General features: G+C 41.1%; 1 protein-coding gene across 1 annotated transcript in view; it reads right to left on the reverse strand.

Annotated features, from left to right (window-relative positions):
* Window positions 1-18,214, reverse strand: part of ITPRID1 (ITPR interacting domain containing 1) — a 71,838-nt gene that overhangs the window by 5,057 nt on the left and 48,567 nt on the right. Inside the window, exons 9-10 of the mRNA XM_077775412.1 lie at window positions 3,843-3,925; window positions 1,767-3,026 (exon numbers count right to left, since the gene is read on the reverse strand). Coding sequence (XP_077631538.1) covers window positions 1,767-3,026; window positions 3,843-3,925 — 1,343 coding nt within the window. The remainder of the gene's footprint in view (window positions 1-1,766; window positions 3,027-3,842; window positions 3,926-18,214) is intronic.

Consider the following 18,214-nt stretch of genomic DNA (forward strand, 5'->3'; position numbering starts at 1 on the left):
GGTGAGACGGGGATGTTTTTCTGAGTCTTTTATCTAAAGTTGCTCTTACTTTCAATGCTCACTTGGAACTTCCATTGACAGGTGACAGATAGTACCTATCCCTGCCTATAATCTTCACTTGGCTCAAGATCCATTTTCCAGACAAATTTATTTTATAAATAATTTTTGTAGTCCTAGCTAGCACTTAGCATCAGAATTAGAGATATTTTTCTCCAGAATATTTTTCAGGCCTTACAAACCCAGACTCACTCACTATAGATGGCTTTTCTCTTCATTCTTGAGTTTGTTCTTCAGTTTAAGTAGCTCCTCTCATGGGTGAATGCAATCCCCCATTTTTACTTGCTTTTCTGCAAGTGTGTGTGCGTGTGTGCGCATGTGCGTATACCTGGACACAAGTATAATAATGCACATGTATGTGTGTGTATGTTATTTTCTTTGAATGTATGTTTGCGGTTCCTTGAATCTAAATGAGGAGAAATGCATTGTCATCTAATAAAACCTGACATGGTATGCATTTCAGAACGTATACTGTTAGATCAAATTGATGTAAAAATATCATTAAAATTTTTTTTAATGTTTACTTTTGAAGGAGAGAGAGACAGAGTGTGAATGGGAGAGGGTTAGAGAGAGAGGGAGACACAGAATCCGAAGCAGGCTCTGAGCTGTCAGCACAAAACCTGCTGTGGAGCTCCAACCCATGAACCGTGATTTCATGACCTGAGCTGAAGTTGGACTCTTAATTGACTGAGGCACCCAGGCGCCCCTCATTTTTTTAATATAATTGTGAATTCTAGGAGGAGAGCAGGCTAAAGTAATGTGAGACAAGGTTTTAGAAGACACAAGAGCGTTGCAAGGATGCTCTCATTTAAATGCCTACTCATTTAAAAGCCACACACAAGTCTGAAGATGGCCATTGTGCATAATGGGATGCAAAACCCCTGTATTTTCTGCAGAAGTGCTCATGTTTCATAGTGTCAAGTGAAGAAAGGTCTATTTCCGGTTGCCAGATCCCTCCACACAGCCGAGGCTACGTGGGCCCAAGGTCATCTGTTAACACCAGCTAGAGAAATCAGGAGGGCGCTGTCTGCATGGAGGGTCACTCACCCCTGGAGCTGGCGCAGGCTTAACCTTTGGTTCTTGTTCTAATCAGTGTCCTTCTGCCTGACCCCCAGAACCAGTCCTTATCCTGTACCTGGGTCTGAGCTTCCCCAGTGCTGTGTCTCAGAAGTGCCCACACAATTAGCATTCTCTAGGGCTTTCTGTATGCTGGGCACTGTGCTGAGCATCTGAACATGCTGAGTGCTTTACAAGCATTCTCTCACTTAACCTAAAACAATCCTGTGTCAGGGGCATGAATAGTCTCCCTATTTTACAAAACAGGCTCAGAGAGAGTTCATAGCTTGTGCAAGATTATTCAGCTAGGTGAATTTAGGACAGAGAATTGTTCAGTTAGACTGAATTGGAGATGAGGTTCAGATGTGTTCCTGTTTATAACCTTATACATGACTTTATTGTTCTAGATCCCTCTGTAAAATGGGGGTCCCTCTGTAAAATGAAATTTGCCTTCTTCAGAAGGTGATTGGAAGCATCAGATAAGAAGAAATTTGAGAGAATATATGGCAAGCTTTAAAGCACTTTACAAATACTACTCATGATCTGAGATGGAAAGGTATGCCCTGAGCACCCGCGTTCAGGAGGCCTGATCATTATTCCCGAGGTGGTATCCCTCCATCTGCTCTCCCATCTTTGCAGAGGTGAATACTTACTGAGCACAACTCCCTCACTGTAGTGTCCTGAAGGACATTCAAAGTCTTCATGAACTGGGCTTCCAGGTGATTATGCGAGCATGGGCAGTGTCTACAGGCTGAGTGGCAGTGGGGACAATGATGACAGCAGACACAGCAGTGGGCAGGTACAGAGTGGCAGGTGCCCGCTGGGTAGATATGACAGAAGCCTGTGTCTAGAGAGACGGATTTGGTGAGGCGCTGGGCCTCGTTACGTGGGGCCGTACAGCAATGTCGGGGCCAAGGCTCACATATGTAGGTCTGAATGGAAACATCACTGCACTGTCTTGATTCTGTCCCCAGTCCTGGTTCTGTTGTGGGCACAGGGTCACACATAGTGCATTCTAAAGTTGTTCCTTTAGAATCAGTCCCCAAAGGCACAGCGTTCTGAGCAGCCGATGCCAGATTGGAGGACATCTGGATTGTCACAGCCTTGGAGCTAACGGTGTTTGAGTCAGCATTTGGAGGAAGGTTTTCCACCTCAGATTCTGTCGTAAATGGTATTTGACCCAAAGCACTAAATGTTGGCTTTGCTTGGGGAGTATCTCCAGCCAGTTTGTCTTGGTGGGAAATGGACTTTTCGGATATTTGACTGAGGTCAACTGCGTAGGGCGTGATGTTACCGGGCTTGGGGACATGCTGTGGTGGACTTTCTCCTACCAGTGAGACATTGTTGGTGTCAGAATAAGTTTTACTGCTTTCTGCTCCTGTTGGGGCCTCGGAGGCAACATGAAGGAACTTGTCGGGAGCAGGTGATCTTTGGGACTCGCAGTGGTGGCTTTGCACATATGGTTCCCCAGCCCCCTCAGGCTTCAGCAACCCATCCATTTTTGTGATATGGGTCACCACAAACCCCAGAGGACAGTCACATCTGGAGGTAACTGTGCCCACCACAGTCTCACATTCAGTTTGGGGCATGGGCGGGGGCTGCCTCACATGGCTCCTTTCCCCTGGGCGTTCTCCTCCTCTAGGGCTCTTGTAAAGGGCCATATCTGGGGTCAATGGCTCTGGTGGCTCCTCCGTACCCTCAAACTGAGACTCCTTCTCCACCACATATGCTGAGGCCTTTTCTTCCAAGATACTCCAGCCTTGGTATGGAAAGGATGTGCTCAACACGCCGCTGTAATCAGACTCCTCTGACTCCTGTTGGCAGCCCTGGGCCAAGACTGCATGCTGGCTCTGATCCCTTGGCTGTCCACATCCATCCTCAGCAGGACTCTGGCTGCTTGGCAAGGAAGGCAGCTGTGTGAGAAACCAGGATAAAGGCAAATGGGTCAGGAGGGTGGTGGAGGCACTAAGGTTTAAGAAATGGGTGTGTCGGGGGCACCTGGGTGGCTCAGTTCGTCAAGTATCTGACTCTTCATTTCGGCTCAGGTCATGATCTCACGGTTCTTGGGTTTGAGCCTTGAATTGGGCTCTGCGCTGTGGAGCCTACTTTGGATTTTCTCTCACTCTTTCTCTCTGTCCTTCCTCAGCTCACACATGCTTTCTCTCTCTCTCTCTCTCTCTCTCTCTAAAAAGAGCTGTGTATCATTTCCTTATCATTACCATTGACTTAGGCGTCAGGAGATCAGGGTTACAAACTCAGGTTTACATTTAACTGGGGTCTTCTGTCTAGAAGGCTCAGCTTCCTTATTTATCAAAGTCAAAAGAAAGTAAAAAGAAAAGGAATACTAAGCTTTATGGCACCTTGTTTTTTTTTAATTTTTAATGATTTTTATTTTTGAGAGACAGAGAGTAAGTGGGGGAGGGGCAGAGAGAGGGAGACACAGAATCTGAAGCAGGCTCCAGGCTCTGAGCTGTCAGCACAGAACCCAGAGTGGGGCTTGAACTCACAGACTGCGAGATCATGACCTGAGCCGAAGTCAGATACTCAACCGACTGAGCCACCCAGGCGCCCTTATGGCACCTTGTTCATCCTAATCCCATCATCCCCTGTCCCTTGGGTGCCTGGGGTGCGTGTCTTCTAAGGGCTGGTTGTCCTTTTCCAAATGTGGCAGTGCACTGTCTACTTATCCTTCCTTTTATTCCTCTTCCAACCCTCCAGGGCCCGTCTACCTGCAGGAGTGGTGCTTCTGCTGGTTCATCCAGGAACCCGCTGCTGTCAGACTGGCAGCTGTTTTCTCTGTTCACGGTGGCACCTGTGGAAAGAAAGAAAGAAGCGTGGAGTCAGTGAAGGGAAATAGACTGTCAGCAGGACTGAGATCAAGCCCTCTCTGCGCCTGGCATGCCGTAGATCCTCAACAAATGCCCACTGCGTGGAAACACAGATGAAGGAGGGAATTCCAAGGGTTTATTTGCTCGGTTGTCAGAGGGTCCATGTAAAACTGTGTCACTGGCTTCCTGATACAAGGACAAAAAATGTGAAATAAGTTAAAATGAACTACCATCTCTTCAAACTAAATAACAAATGATTGTGATGCATCTTTACTAAGGGGAAGAAAATCTAGCAGGAAATGCATGTATCTTAAGTGCCACGCAGACAACACAATAATAAACAATATGTGTATATATCTTGTGATGAACTGAATATCATGTCCCCCCCAAATCCTATTGTTGGAATTGTAACCCCCACAGTGATGGTATTAGGAGGTGAGCCCTTCTGGAAGTGAAGTAATGAGAGCTCTGCTCTCATTAATGGGGTTAGTACCTTTTAAAAAAGACCCCAGAGAGGAGGGACCCCTTGTCCCTTCTACTATGCAGGAACGCAGTGAGAAGGTGACCATCTGTGGACCAGGAAGTAGCTCCTCACCAGACACTGAAACAGCCAGCACCTTGATTTGAACTTCTAGCCTCCAGAACTGGGAGAAATACATTTCTGTAGTTTATAAGCCACTCAATGTGTGGTATTCTGTTATAGCAGCCCTAACTGACTAAGACATATGTATCTTTTTTTTTAAAACTAAATTTGGATAAGAACCTAGCTAGCTTCATCTGGACTTTATATGACTACGAGTCCATGCTTATGTTTTAGACTGCCTCTCTTGTCATTGCAGTAGGCTGAAAGGGGCAGAGAGAGAACAGTGTTAAGTGAAGGCAGATAACAACTTTGTAAACATGAACATCTGGAAATTCTAAATCTATCTGAACTTTTTACATAGAAAGGTTACATTAGCGGGCGTGGGGGCTATTGGTGGCTACTAAAGGATCAACTCGCTAAAGATTAGATTGTAGGATTTTTTGCAGCTCTTTAATGAGAAATGCTTTAATGGGGCTAGAAGAGGAAGTCACCTGGGCAGAGGGCATTTGGAGTGTAGCCCTTCTTCTACAAGAAGCAGAAAGAGGAGTCTCATTTGTCCTAGGAGGAAGGTTGGGTGTGGGTCTGGAGTGGGTCTGAAAGGGAAAAATGATTGTTGATGGATGTCATGCTTGGCTATTTGGTATCTAAGTGAGAAATAGGGAATTTGCCCTTGCTTGAAGAACTAGCTGCTGCAGAGGAATTCAAAGGGAAAAGCAAACAAGCAGTCCAACCTCTGCTTCAGTGTTCTGGATCCAGGCTTTAAGGGCAGCCCCACTGATAAGGGTAGCAGCACGTCATCTCCTTGAAGAGGTAGCAGATGTAAGTGCCCATGTGTCTGAGCAAAGATGGCTAGTGGAGACGTAGCTCCAGAGGTGCCCACCCCCCCCACCAGCCCAAATTCCAACTACCTCACCCTGGGGTCAGAGCAAAGAGAAAGCAGCTTAGCTTTGTAGAATCCAAATTTATAAACTCCATATTCATTAATTCAGCCTCAATGAAAACAGAAGACTAAAAATCAGAGACTCTTAAGTTTTTATTAGCTGAATCCTAGAGAGATGGGAGGAAATTTGAGAAAACAATGTCTTTGACCTTGCTGTCACCTCTTATTCTATAGTTAAGGGTAAAATATGGAAAATGGTGACTGGTCATAGACCTAAAGAAGATTTCTGCTTCTGGGAAGCTGGAGTAATAAGAATTAGATTTTCCTTTCACCTGAAACAACTAAATACTGGACAAGGTATGTGAAAAAATGGTTTCAAGAATAGGGGCATCATTAAAAATGTCTGTTGCTGTCCCTGAGAAGCAGGAACAAATAATGTGGGCCCTACGATCACCCAGCTTCCTGCCTTGAGATGGTTTACAGGCTGCGGTGTAGGGAAGGAGGGCAGACCCAGGCAGAACCTGGCAGACTCCCTAAGTTGAAGAGACAAAACTAAGAGTCTGGAATGCCTGAGCTAGCTAGAGTTTGCAGGGAAGAGTGGAAGCGAGGAGCGATCTTCACAACGAGAGAACTCACAGTAAACCCCCCTGAGTATTTAGCTGAGAGCTGATCAGTTCATGAAGAAACACTGGAGACTGGGGAAAGTATCACTGGAAGGGATTAGAAGACACAGTGCCTAGCACTCACCCAGGCCTGATGCATGTTTCCATCAGCCAGATTCCCAAACCTCACAATCTGCAGAGCACTGGTGGGGTAGAAGGTCTTGCATCAGGAGTGAGGACTAATTAGGCCTAGCTGAACATTTTTCTTACATCACAAATCTTAAAAGTGAGAGTTGAAAGGATCAAACTGTTTCCAAGTAACTCAACTATGTTCCAGACCTAAGGTCAAGCATATTTATGGGAATAGAGTAACATCTAGCACCCACAGGGTAAAATCTACAATATCTGACATCTAACAAAAAACATCAGGCATGTATAAAGCAGAAAAATATGACCCATAGTGAGGAAAACAACCCAATCAACTGAAACTGATCTAAAACTGACACAGATGTTAGAATTACCTACCAGGATGTTAAAACACATACTGTCACTATGGGCCATATGTTTAAGCTGGAAGAAAGATGATATATGATAAGGAGACTGCTAGATATTAAAAAAAAAAACACCCAAATAGAAATTCCAAAAAATGAAAACTACAATGTCTCAGGCAAAATATATATTGGATGGGATTTAAAGCATTTTAGAAATCGCGGAAGGAAATATTCATGAAATCAAAGACATACCAGTAGAAAGTATCCCTAATACAAAAGAGAGATTATTGCCTCTCGGCCTTTTGGCTAAGATCGGGTGTAAAAAACAGAGATTAAAGAAAAAAGTTTTTAAGTCAAAAGAGCATCTGTGAGTTGTGGGATATGCCACGTAACTGAACCTATATGTCATTGGAATATCCCAAAGAGGAGGAGGAGAACTGGAAAAAATGTTTCCAAAAAAAGTTTATTTCAAGATGTCCAACAAACCCCAAGCACAAGAAATGAGAAAAAAAACTATACCAAGATACATCAGAATAAATCTTCTGACCCCAATGATGACGAGAAGAATCTTAAAATCTGCCAGAGACAAAAAGACACATTTACAGAAAGGAAACAAAGTTAAGGCAGGCAGAGAGTTTCTCACCGGAAATGATTCAAGTGAGAACACAGTGGAGTGACATCATTAAAGTACTGCAAGAAAAAAAGGTGCAGGTAAGTTTTAAGGATTTTTTTTTAATTCTCTAAATCTATTAAAATAACAACTGACTCTTTAAACAAAAAATAGTAACAATGTGGTGTGAAGTTTAGAATAAAGACCCAGAAGAGTAAAACAAACCAACAAAAAATCACCTGTTATTAAATTGAGTAGTTTGTATGGAAGGAACTCCCTGTGAGGTTTCCCTTTAACTATGATGTTCAATCTTTACAGAGACCTTAGCCTGGTTAACGGAATACTTGTTTACTTATTGGCAAAGGAAATAGTGTATACCCGTTGTATATTTACTATAGGAAATTTACTTGTGCAATATTTACAGAATATGGTATCATATTTAAGACTTCACTGCTCTTGTTATAATGAACTCAACCAATATTAAAACTCTCTCTAGAGTTTTAGGGTTTTTTTTTAGTTTTTTAGTCTTCTAGACTCTTAGTTTTGTCTTTCAAATCACCTATCTTTCTTCTTATATCAACTATGGGTACGAAATAAATGATGTTTAGGGCAGAAACCTTTCAAATGCTCAATGCAGAATGTCAGATACTTTGTTGGTACCATACGAGGGCCCTGATCACTTTGGCTGGAGCCCCTCCACTGACTAGCCCTCCAGAGTGGGCATCAATCCTCAAGAGTTTTCTACATAAGCCTCCTGTTCCAAGTTTACATGCTTTGGGACCCACGTTCTACTAAGCCCCCAGAGCCACTCTGCAGTAGATAGAGCATGGGACAGGAAAAAAGCAAGATGGGACTGCTCTTTACCACTCACTCTCCATCCCTGTAACATGTAAGTGTTAAAGGACCTAGAGATATTCTACAGCAGGATTGAACCTTGCTGAAGGACAGACGAAAGAGCTCTGGAAGCTCTTCCTCTTTCTATATGTTTTCGTGCAAGATTTGCACCACAAGCTGCGAAGGACTTTGGATACATCATTAGTCATTGAACTTGCTAGAAAATCCCTAATCAATTACTATTATTGAGTATAAGATTCATCTAAAATGGTTGCTATTCCCCTGCTTACAAATGTAAGATGAAATTATACATTAGAGTATGAGAAAAAAATTCTATGTTGGAGTTCATTCCTCCATATGCCACTTGGTCCATATCAATCTGGTCCAAACGAAAATAAACAGTGCCTAACATAAAGGGTCTCTAAAAGGTAAAGAGAGTTATTTCCTCTAAGACGGATATGTTAAAGTTATAACTGTTACCTTCAGTTAATTGCGCTAGTGTAAAGCACAACAAACAAAAACAACAAAACTAACCTCTGAAACTCATTTAAGTGTATTTGTGAAACAACCAGATTTTGAGAGTTTTTCTTTGATGGTGAGATCAAATGGTGGAATTGGGCATCGTTCTCTCAGGAATAGAGGCTTGTTTATCTTGTATTTTAGAAGTCAAATACATGCATCTGAATCATTTAGAACAAGTCGCCAAGCAAAATGTGGGCCAATTTACAGATGGTTTAGTTTCTTCAGAAAACTAAAAATCTTTCCTGCCTCTAAACCACCTTTTCAGCAACTAGATGATCAACACCTTGAAACCGGGTTTGCAAGTTCTAAATATTCCCTTAAAGTTGTAGCAATTACACGATACAAAGGATGAGAAACTTCATCACCCAGAGTGGTTACAACAGATGATGAAACAAACAGACAAATACAAATGTCCATTGTTTGTTACCCCCGTGTCCCCACACCTAATATACAGAGAGATACAGAGAGCATGACTTACGGGAAGACAGTGTGGCCTCTGGTGGGAGTGATGAAGTGGTACCAGCACCCCCAGGCCAACCCAGCCCACTTCCTGAATCTATCTAGGCCAAACTTTAGGAGAGAGAACTTTAGAAGCCTCATCACCTGCAATGTGATTTTCCACAGGCCCTTAATATGCCCAAGGAACCACAGCTCTTCCTTAATTCACTAGGTTGGGGCCCTGACTTCCCGTCTTACCTCTACCTACCAGTCGTTTCCTCCTAGCTAGATCTTATTATTCAAACCCTCCACTAGCCCCCTTACGGGTTTGTCATGCCCCTTTAGACTGCTGGGTCCCCCACTCTGCCAATCCCATGGCTCAAGGGGATTAACTTCTCTGCAGCGTATGCTACTGAAATCCATGCAGGCCCCGTAACTGAGTCATTTAGAAAATCCGGAACCAGATCTACTAGATTCAGATTCTGAGTCTCCTGTTTATTAGCTGTGTGATCTAGGGCATGCCACTTATGTTCTCTGAGTGTCTCATCATGGGGAAAAGAATAAATGTGGTAATGATAGGTTACTTGTGAGGTTGTGATGAGGGTAGTAGCTAATAATATATCTTGGATACATGAAGACTTTCTGCACATGTAAAAGATTATATATATGTAAGTTTTGTGATAGAGTAACATTACCAGTTAGAACTCTAGGGGTGCCTGGGTGGCTTAGTCGGTTAAGCGTCCGACTTTCGCTTAGGTCATGATCTCGCGGTTCGTGGGTTCGAGCCCCGCGTCGGGCTCTGTGCTGACTGCCAGCTCAGAGCCTGGAGCCTGTTTCAGTCTGTGACTCCCTCTCTCTCTGACCCTCCCCTGCTCACGCTGTCTCTCTCTCTCTCTCCTAGAAATAAATAAAACATTAAAAAAAAAGAACTCTATCACTATCAATATCATTATTAAATATCATTAATGTGTACCATTATTAATATTAATATTTGTGAGCAATTACTTTTTTCAGCACAGGACTGTCTTCACAGAGTTGGATTTGACCCTCCCAGGTCGGGGACTCTGCCTGGCTAAGACCGCTTCACTGCCTAGTAAGTTTGAAACATGTCTGCCTGCCAGGAGACAGATGCCTCAGGCACTTTGCCTGAGTAATCAGCAGGTGGCAGCATTACACCAACCACAGAACAGCGGAGCCAGGGCCCTGCCCAGTGTCTGGAATGGCTAAACGCAGTCAGAAAAGTCAACCCAAAGGGCTGCTTTTGTGAGCTGAACTGACAATAAAGCCTTCTGAAACCTAAGTAGAGACTTTTACTCTTAATGTCACCTGAGGCTCAGGAAAAAGGAAGGCTGTAGAATTGAAACATAAATGAGGGAGGGAGGAAAAGAAAAGGAGTCTTTAGGGGGTGTACCAGCGCTGGCGTTGTACAGAGTGAAATAGCCTTAGGCTGTCTACATCGATCTATTCTACTTCACCGATTTCTTTGCCACATTCCCCTCCCTTCGGTCTCCTAGTGGGAGAAAATTCTGTGACAGCTCTGCAGTGAAGTTGAGTCACAGAGGCCAATTACCTTGGAACTGGTCTAGACATTATAAACTATGCAAACTTAAGTGCCTCAGGAGTTGGACATGGCATAAGCTTGTGAGGCAGCTAAGATGCAAAACAATAGGGATAGTGTGAAGTGTCCAGCCTCCAGAGGCTGTGTTCTCTGAAAGGCATTTCAAAAACGAAGTTGAAATGTTTTATAGAACAAACAAAAGCCAGTTCTCTAGGTTGGAAGATAAAATGGTGCCACCTATCACGCAATGCAGGAATCCCTTCCAGAACATTCCTTACAGATGGCCATCTAGCTAATGCTTCCACATGTGCGGTGGCAGGGACCTACTTCTATCGAGTCAGAGTATATTTTAACTTTTGTAAAATGCTTCTTATATTGAGCTGAACCTACTTTAGCATTTTCCATTTCTTGGTCATAGTTTGTTCTAGAGAGTAACACCGAATATGTTTAACCCCTTTGCCTCAAGGCAGCTCTCTTGGTATTCTCCAGGCCTTTCCTCCTCAGCTTAAATATCCCCAGATCCTTTAAATCAGCCCTCACAAAGCAGAGTTTTCAAGCCATTGTGTCTTGTACTTTTGAATAAGTGCTTACCCAGTAATGTTTGCTATAAAATCCAGCCACTCAGAGCTAGATTCAGTAGGTGTGATGTGGTCTGACCAACATGGAGTAGAGGAGGATTCCCCTTTGCCTACAGTTCTGAATATTTCACTCCTTTCCATACAGCCCAAGGGTTAGTCTAGTCAGATGTTCCATTCCCGGTTGAGTGATACGGAGATCAGTCTCTATTTTGTTTTCTTGTGAAATTTGATCTGGCTACTTTGGGATATTTCTATCCTGTCAAGATGATTTTGATCTTCATTCTAAAATCTGTTGGTGTTATCTTTGGCTTTGACACCCATTCTTGCTGTGGGCCATGCCGCTGCTAATGTTCTGAAGAGAATAGGCCACAACACAGAGCCGAGGGATGCCCTACGGCAAACTCCCATTCTTTCATTTCACGAGTGTTCCCTGAGCCCCTGCGGGGCCCTGCACTGTTGGGGTCTTGCACTGTTCTAGAAACTCTTGCACAGTGTCAACAAAGGTAGCCTCCTTCCTCACAGAGCTTATATTTATCTTGACTCTGATCCTAGAACTGAAGAATGGCTGAGAACATTCATGATCATGGCAAATATTCCTGAAGCAATTTGATTCTTCCTTCCATGCAGCAAGCTTGGGCGGAGGAGTTTCTATCCTATCAAGATTTCTACATAAGGCTTTTGTAACTTCCATGAGTGCCTTCGCGACATTTTTGTTTCAACCTCTTATTATCTGGGAATTCTTCCTTCCTTTCTTTTTCTTTTTCTTTTTTACTCTATTTTGCTTTCCCTTTCTTTCTTCTTTCTCTCTCTCTGTTTATTGCTCTAGGCTTTGGCAGTGTTTCCTCTCTTTTTTAGTGAAAATGAACTTCCTTCATCATTAGCAAAGAGAGAGAGAGAGAATGAGAGAGAGAGAGAAGCTTCTTCTCTAAGCTGCTTCTTTTGACTTAATACTATTGGTTGTTTTTTTAGCATCATAGGAGTAGTACATGGTGGTGAAGAAAATTATGAAAATGGAAACATGTCAGTAAGAAAATAAAAATCACTTATAATCTAACCATGCAGGAAAATTACTATAATATGGCTATAGGTCTTTCGATCCAGCACAGTTTCTTTGTATACCTGTCTTTGTATGTATTTTGTGAAATAAAAATCATAACAGACACAATTTGTAATCTACTTCTTTTTGCATAACATACATGCGTTTTTCTGTTTCAAAAATTCCTTATAATGTGTGTGTGCACATGTGTGTTTGTGAGCATGTTTCTTTTTCAGACTGTGGTATCATGATTGTGCCCACTTGTGTCAAAAATAACTGGGTAGGTTTCTGTCTGTTTCTATGCCTTCAAGCAGCTTGGAGAGCTGATGTAGTATTGTTTCCTTAAACTTTTAAAAGAGCTCAGCCATAAAACCACTGACTGTGGCACATTTTAAAAGATGACATTTTTTGACAATTTTTAATTTTGGCAATAGTTATTAATACTTCAGGATTTCTACTTCTTGGATTGATAGTAATTCTTGCTTTTTCTTATTTAGTTTCTGTTGTCATCTGTCAGATGATGTATTTTCACTCTAGAGTCTCTAAAGAGAGAAAAGACTATGTCTAAGCCTCTTAAGATAGCTTTGGACCTATTTCATAAGTTTTTATATGCCCCCCCTCTTTTTTTAATTCCATAGCATCTAATAGTAATGCTGTCATTCCTGTTTTCTCTTTTTTGCACTGGCATACTTTGTGGTATATTTTTGCCCATTCATTTTTCCTTTAGCTTTTCTGTGATTCCCTATTTTAAATGTGGATAACATTTTTAAAATGACTTTTGAATCTTTTCCTTTGTTAGGTGCATTTATTCCATCTATAACTACTTTCATAAGATATGCATTTGGTCTTAGTGATTGCAGTTTTATGTTTTCTATTTTTATCACTGGGATCAGTGCAGCAAATATGTGGTATACTTGATGCAAATCTGAAAATAGGAGTCACTCATCGTCCATGAGAGCCTCTTCTGCTGAGCTGGAATTCAGCCTCAGAATATTTAACAGTTCGGCGTTACCAATGGCTAATACAAATCAGTGAAAATTGGGATACAAGTTATAATTGGATTGTATATAATGGATTTGCTACCCTACTGTTACATTAATAACCCCCAAACATCACATTTAAGTAGACCTGATTTTGAACTGCACCATAAATAGCTATCTCAGAGACTTCAGTGAGGATTAAAGGCGATAATATAAAACATTTAGCCTGATTCCTGGTCTTACTATTTGGTAGTATTATTAATACAATTAAATATTAATGTTTACTCTTTTGCCAAGTATACTATCTTTTCATGATTGCTTTTTTCCCTCTGGTAATTCACAAAGCATGTAGAGTGTTTTTAAATTAAATTGGTGATAACCTAAAATATGCAAACATTTCAAACTACAATTATCAACATCAAGAATTAAGTGGCATCTATGGACTCCCCAATTAATGAGTATTCGCTGACAGTTTTATTTTCTTCTACGATATGATTTGGGTTTTAGATGCAGGATATTGTTGTTGAATTATTTTTTCATGTTCCTTCTAAGAATTTTCATGGCATTTGCGTTACACCTATATAATTTATAATACCTGAGGCTTTGTTTTTCTAAAATGATGCTTTACTAAATATATGACAGTTTGAAAGGGTATAGAATTCTTCAGCTACAGGTTCCAATTTAAAATGTGCCCCCACTATCTTCTGGCATCTATTAAGAAGATGTTTGTTGAGAGGTGAAGTGAACATGAAAACCCCTCTCTATTGGCCCCATGGTCTGACCGTTGTATTTTTAAATGCATAATTCACACTGCTTCCTCTGGTGTCTTTTCAATACCATTTTCTTACAAATCATATCAACAAATTACCTTAACGATTGTTGAAAAGGACACTTTGGAGGAATACATTCACAGGGAGTGACTTGTGATGTTTCTCTCTGCTCCCTCCCCCCTCACAAGCTATGTTTCTACCCACAGGAGGAAAGAAGCCAGTGTGCCTGGAGCGAAGTGGCATAAAGTAATTAGGGGTTTGGTCATGCAGAATTTTGGAATGAAACAAGTTGGAATTCGAATTCAATTACATATTTCTAAAACAGAACATTTATAAGAATCTATAAAGATTGTATTGTTTCAATCTACATATCCTCTTTGTCTACATAGATCCTTACTTATTAGATATTCCTGAGACAAAAAAGAAGGGGCATAGATCCAGTTTAATCACAAACCTGCGTTCATTGTCCTGGAGGAATGTAATGACACATTTGAATTTAGATCCGGTGCTTATCCTATATTTGAAAATAGAAAAGTTAGAAGTTCCCAGGGTAAAATGAGCAATGTCTCCATCACCATCTTAGGCAACGGCTGGATTGCAAATTTTCTAATGCTGCTTTTTTGGTAGCTTTTAATTTCTATACTGATTCGACTGCCACGGTTCTGGAGACAACAAGTCCAAATGTTTTTTTGTTTTTTGTTTGCTCCAGTCTGGGACCAAACTTTATTCCTTGAGTTAACCAGCTGATTGACAGATGAGGATGCCAAATCCTCAGACAGGAGGAAGTAGCCCTTTCATGTGGCAGTGTACTTCATCAAAAGTAATAACCCAGGGGAAAAAAAGGAAAAAAAAAGTATTATATTCAGCAAGCTGGAGAACTAAGATATTCTTCAAGAAGCGGGCCTATGAGTTTCATCTAGCCACATTNGAAAAAAAGTATTTAAATTCAGCAAGCTGGAGAACTAAGATATTCTTCAAGAAGCGGGCCTATGAGTTTCATTCTAGGGGACAGATGTGAGACTCATGGCTGCATCAGAGACAAAGTGAACTCTCAGGGAAGCCAGCTGTGTGCTGGTTGCCCTCCAGTCACCCTTCTTTGCCTTCACGGCCTTGCTCTGGGCATTCTATGCCCTGTCTGTGCTCCAAGCTTGCGCTTGTGTTCCACTGATGGAAGGTGCCAGTAGAAGTAGGAGGTTGAAGGGCAGGAGAAAGCACATGGTGTATTTATTCACCCACGTCCTTCAGGGTGCTTTTTGAAAATAGCTGCATNCTAGCCACATTCTAGGGGACGGATGTGAGACTCATGGCTGCATCAGAGACAAAGTGAACTCTCAGGGAAGCCAGCTGTGTGCTGGTTGCCCTCCAGTCACCCTTCTTTGCCTTCACGGCCTTGCTCTGGGCATTCTATGCCCTGTCTGTGCTCCAAGCTTGCGCTTGTGTTCCACTGATGGAAGGTGCCAGTAGAAGTAGGAGGTTGAAGGGCAGGAGAAAGCACATGGTGTATTTATTCACCCACGTCCTTCAGGGTGCTTTTTGAAAATAGCTGCATTCCTTTTTCAGTAAGAGTGTTGGTGAGGTTTTCTCTTCCTAAGGCTTCCACTTTGACCTGGCTCCGGTCGCATGATTCTGTTCCTCTGTCTTTTCAGACATGGTCTTGTACTGTTGCTAGCCTTGGGGATACTTCCCGATCTCTTATTTGTTCCTTCAATCCAGGACACTCTAGTAAATAATTTTTTTTTCAAACTCTTTTCAGTCAAACCCTTTGAATATACTTTCTCTTTCCTGTTTGAGTAATATGCCCAGTACAATCAACCAGACAACTAAAAATGCCTTGCCAAGATTAATTTTCTCGTAGCATTGTATCCTTTCATGTTAATTCTGATTAATCTGCTTTTTAACAAAAAAAAGAGCTTTGGGTTTTTAGGGACCTCAACTCACTCAAGCTTGGAGAAAAGATGAACAGAGGATTGAGCATTGTTCTCCATATCTGTCATATTTACTCACTTTCTTCTCTTTGTCCTGTTTATGCTGATGATTCTCTAAAGAATATCTTCCATGTCAGCTTTTTCTTTTCTTTTCCTTTTTGCACTACCAATGTTCTTTTTTACTGCTACCAAGTCATTTTAAATTCTGATAAAATTATTTTATATATATTCCCATTCATTTAACAACAACCATTTACTGATTGGCTACTCTGTGCCAGGCACTGGATGGACAATGAAGAGAATGGAAAGATGCAGGCCAGCCTTTGACGAGCTTGTCTACTGGACAAGCCACAGATTAAGGATAGAATAGATGCTATAGAAAAATACTAAGAATGCTCTTCTATTTAATTTGATAGCATTGAAAAATATCTCGGGACATCTTTCTGAGATGTGTTTTCTTTGAAACACACAATTCACAAGGTATGCCTCCTAAGCAATAAAATAATCTTAAAACTAATGATTAGCTACCTTCTAGAAGAAGTTTGCTATATGTATTCATTCATTCCACAAATATTTATCTATTGAGTGCTTACTGTGTGTTAAACAATGTGCTAAGATTCGGCAGGTACATGGTGAATAGGATCATCCCTCTCCTCTCCAGAAGTTCACATCTAATGTTCTGAGAATGAACTTTGGGGATGTTGGTGGCCCTTACAAAGAATAAGCAGACTTATAACAAGAGTTTTGAGACACACTGGGGCCTTTACCTAAGGTCCCAACAGCACTGGCTTCTCCAGTAGAGCATGGTTTCATGAACATGTGAAAACTGTTGGATTTAAATGCTAGAAACTATTCAGAAGAGAAATCCTGAATAATGACAACAGGGGGGAACTCAAATTAAGCTGTCATATCCACCTTTGGGATATTCATGATAGCAAAAGGAAACATGATAACAAAGGAAAAGGACAACCACAGATCTATAAGTAGTAAAATACAAACAAAAACATATTAGAAAAGCTTATTTCTACCTACTAGCATCAGATTAGGTGCCATTTGAGCAATTAGGCTAACTAGGGCAACTTAAAATGTTATTCGTGGCAGGGATGCCTGAGTGGTTCAGTTGAGTAAGCATCCAACTCTTGGTTTTGGCTCAGGTCATGATCTCACGGTTCATGGGTTCGAGCCCTACATGGGGCTCTGTGCTGACAGTGGGGAACCTTCTTGGGATTCTCTCTTTCCCTCTGGGCCCCTCCCTGGCTCATGCTATCTCTGTCTCTCTCAAAATAAATAAATAAACATGAAATAAAATAACAAAATAAATACTATTCATGGAAGTTCTGGGAACATAAGGTTATACACCCAAACTTAAAGTGATAAGGTGGCCATTTGCAAATTGACTTTTTGAAAGGAGTTATATAGTTGGTCTAATTTGAAACAAGTGATTTTTATATCTTTAGTCACACAAAATATACTCCATTGCTTTATGTGAAGCTATGATTCTCTTTCCTGGACTTTGCTCATAGAAAAGGAAAAGCAGAAGATGCATGCACAGTAACAGATTTGGAGACTGAATTCTTTTTTTTTTTTTTTTTCTTGGTAGAACATGTTTTGCCAAGATTACAACCCACTTGAACTTCTGTCTGTTCTTTGATTTTAGAATCAACTTGAGTTCCTTTTAACACTGGAAAAATCACAGATTGAGCCATACATAGATAAAGAAGTCTTAGCAAAGTTTGCTGAAGGTTTTTTTTTTATCATCATTAAATACCTGTAAATAAAGAACCTCTTATTAACATTTAACATGGCTGAATCTGAAGTACAGTGTTTTAATTTGGGATGAGATCATTTTATTTTGATGAAGCGTTTATAACATAATTTTATAAAGAAAAAGATTTAAAAAAGGTATCATATGATTTCACTTTTATGGGGAATTTGAGAAACTCAGCCCACGAACATAGGGGCAGGGAAGGAAAAATAAGATTAAAACAGAGAGGGAGGCAAACCATAAGGGACTCTTAAATACCAAGAACAAACTGAGGGTTGCTGAAGGGGGGTGGGTGGGTGGGGGATGGGTTAAATGGGCAATGGGCATGAAGGAGGGCACTTTTCAGGATGAGCACCAGGTGTTAAATGTAACATATGAATCATTGTTCTACTCCTGAAGCCAAGACCATACTGTATGTTCACTAGCTTGAATTTCAATGAAAAATAATAATAAATAAATAAATAAAAATTAATAAACGATGCTGGTTTTTCCTAAAGAAAAAAAAAAGCATCTTAAGAAAAGCTTACCCTGATTTTTAAAATGTTTTTAAGAACATGCTTTATTTAAAAAACTTATTTGGTCATCTGTTTCTTCAACATACATATTTTTGAGTGTTTGCCAGTCACTAAAGGACATTTTAGGGACTGAAGAGAAATCAGACATTATTCCTGACATCAGAATGCTGTGGTATAGTGGTTTTA

The sequence above is a fragment of the Crocuta crocuta genome, unplaced genomic scaffold (assembly GCF_008692635.1).
Source record: "Crocuta crocuta isolate KB4526 unplaced genomic scaffold, BGI_CrCroc_1.0 scaffold197, whole genome shotgun sequence".
In the NCBI taxonomy this organism is placed as follows: Eukaryota; Metazoa; Chordata; class Mammalia; order Carnivora; family Hyaenidae; genus Crocuta; species Crocuta crocuta.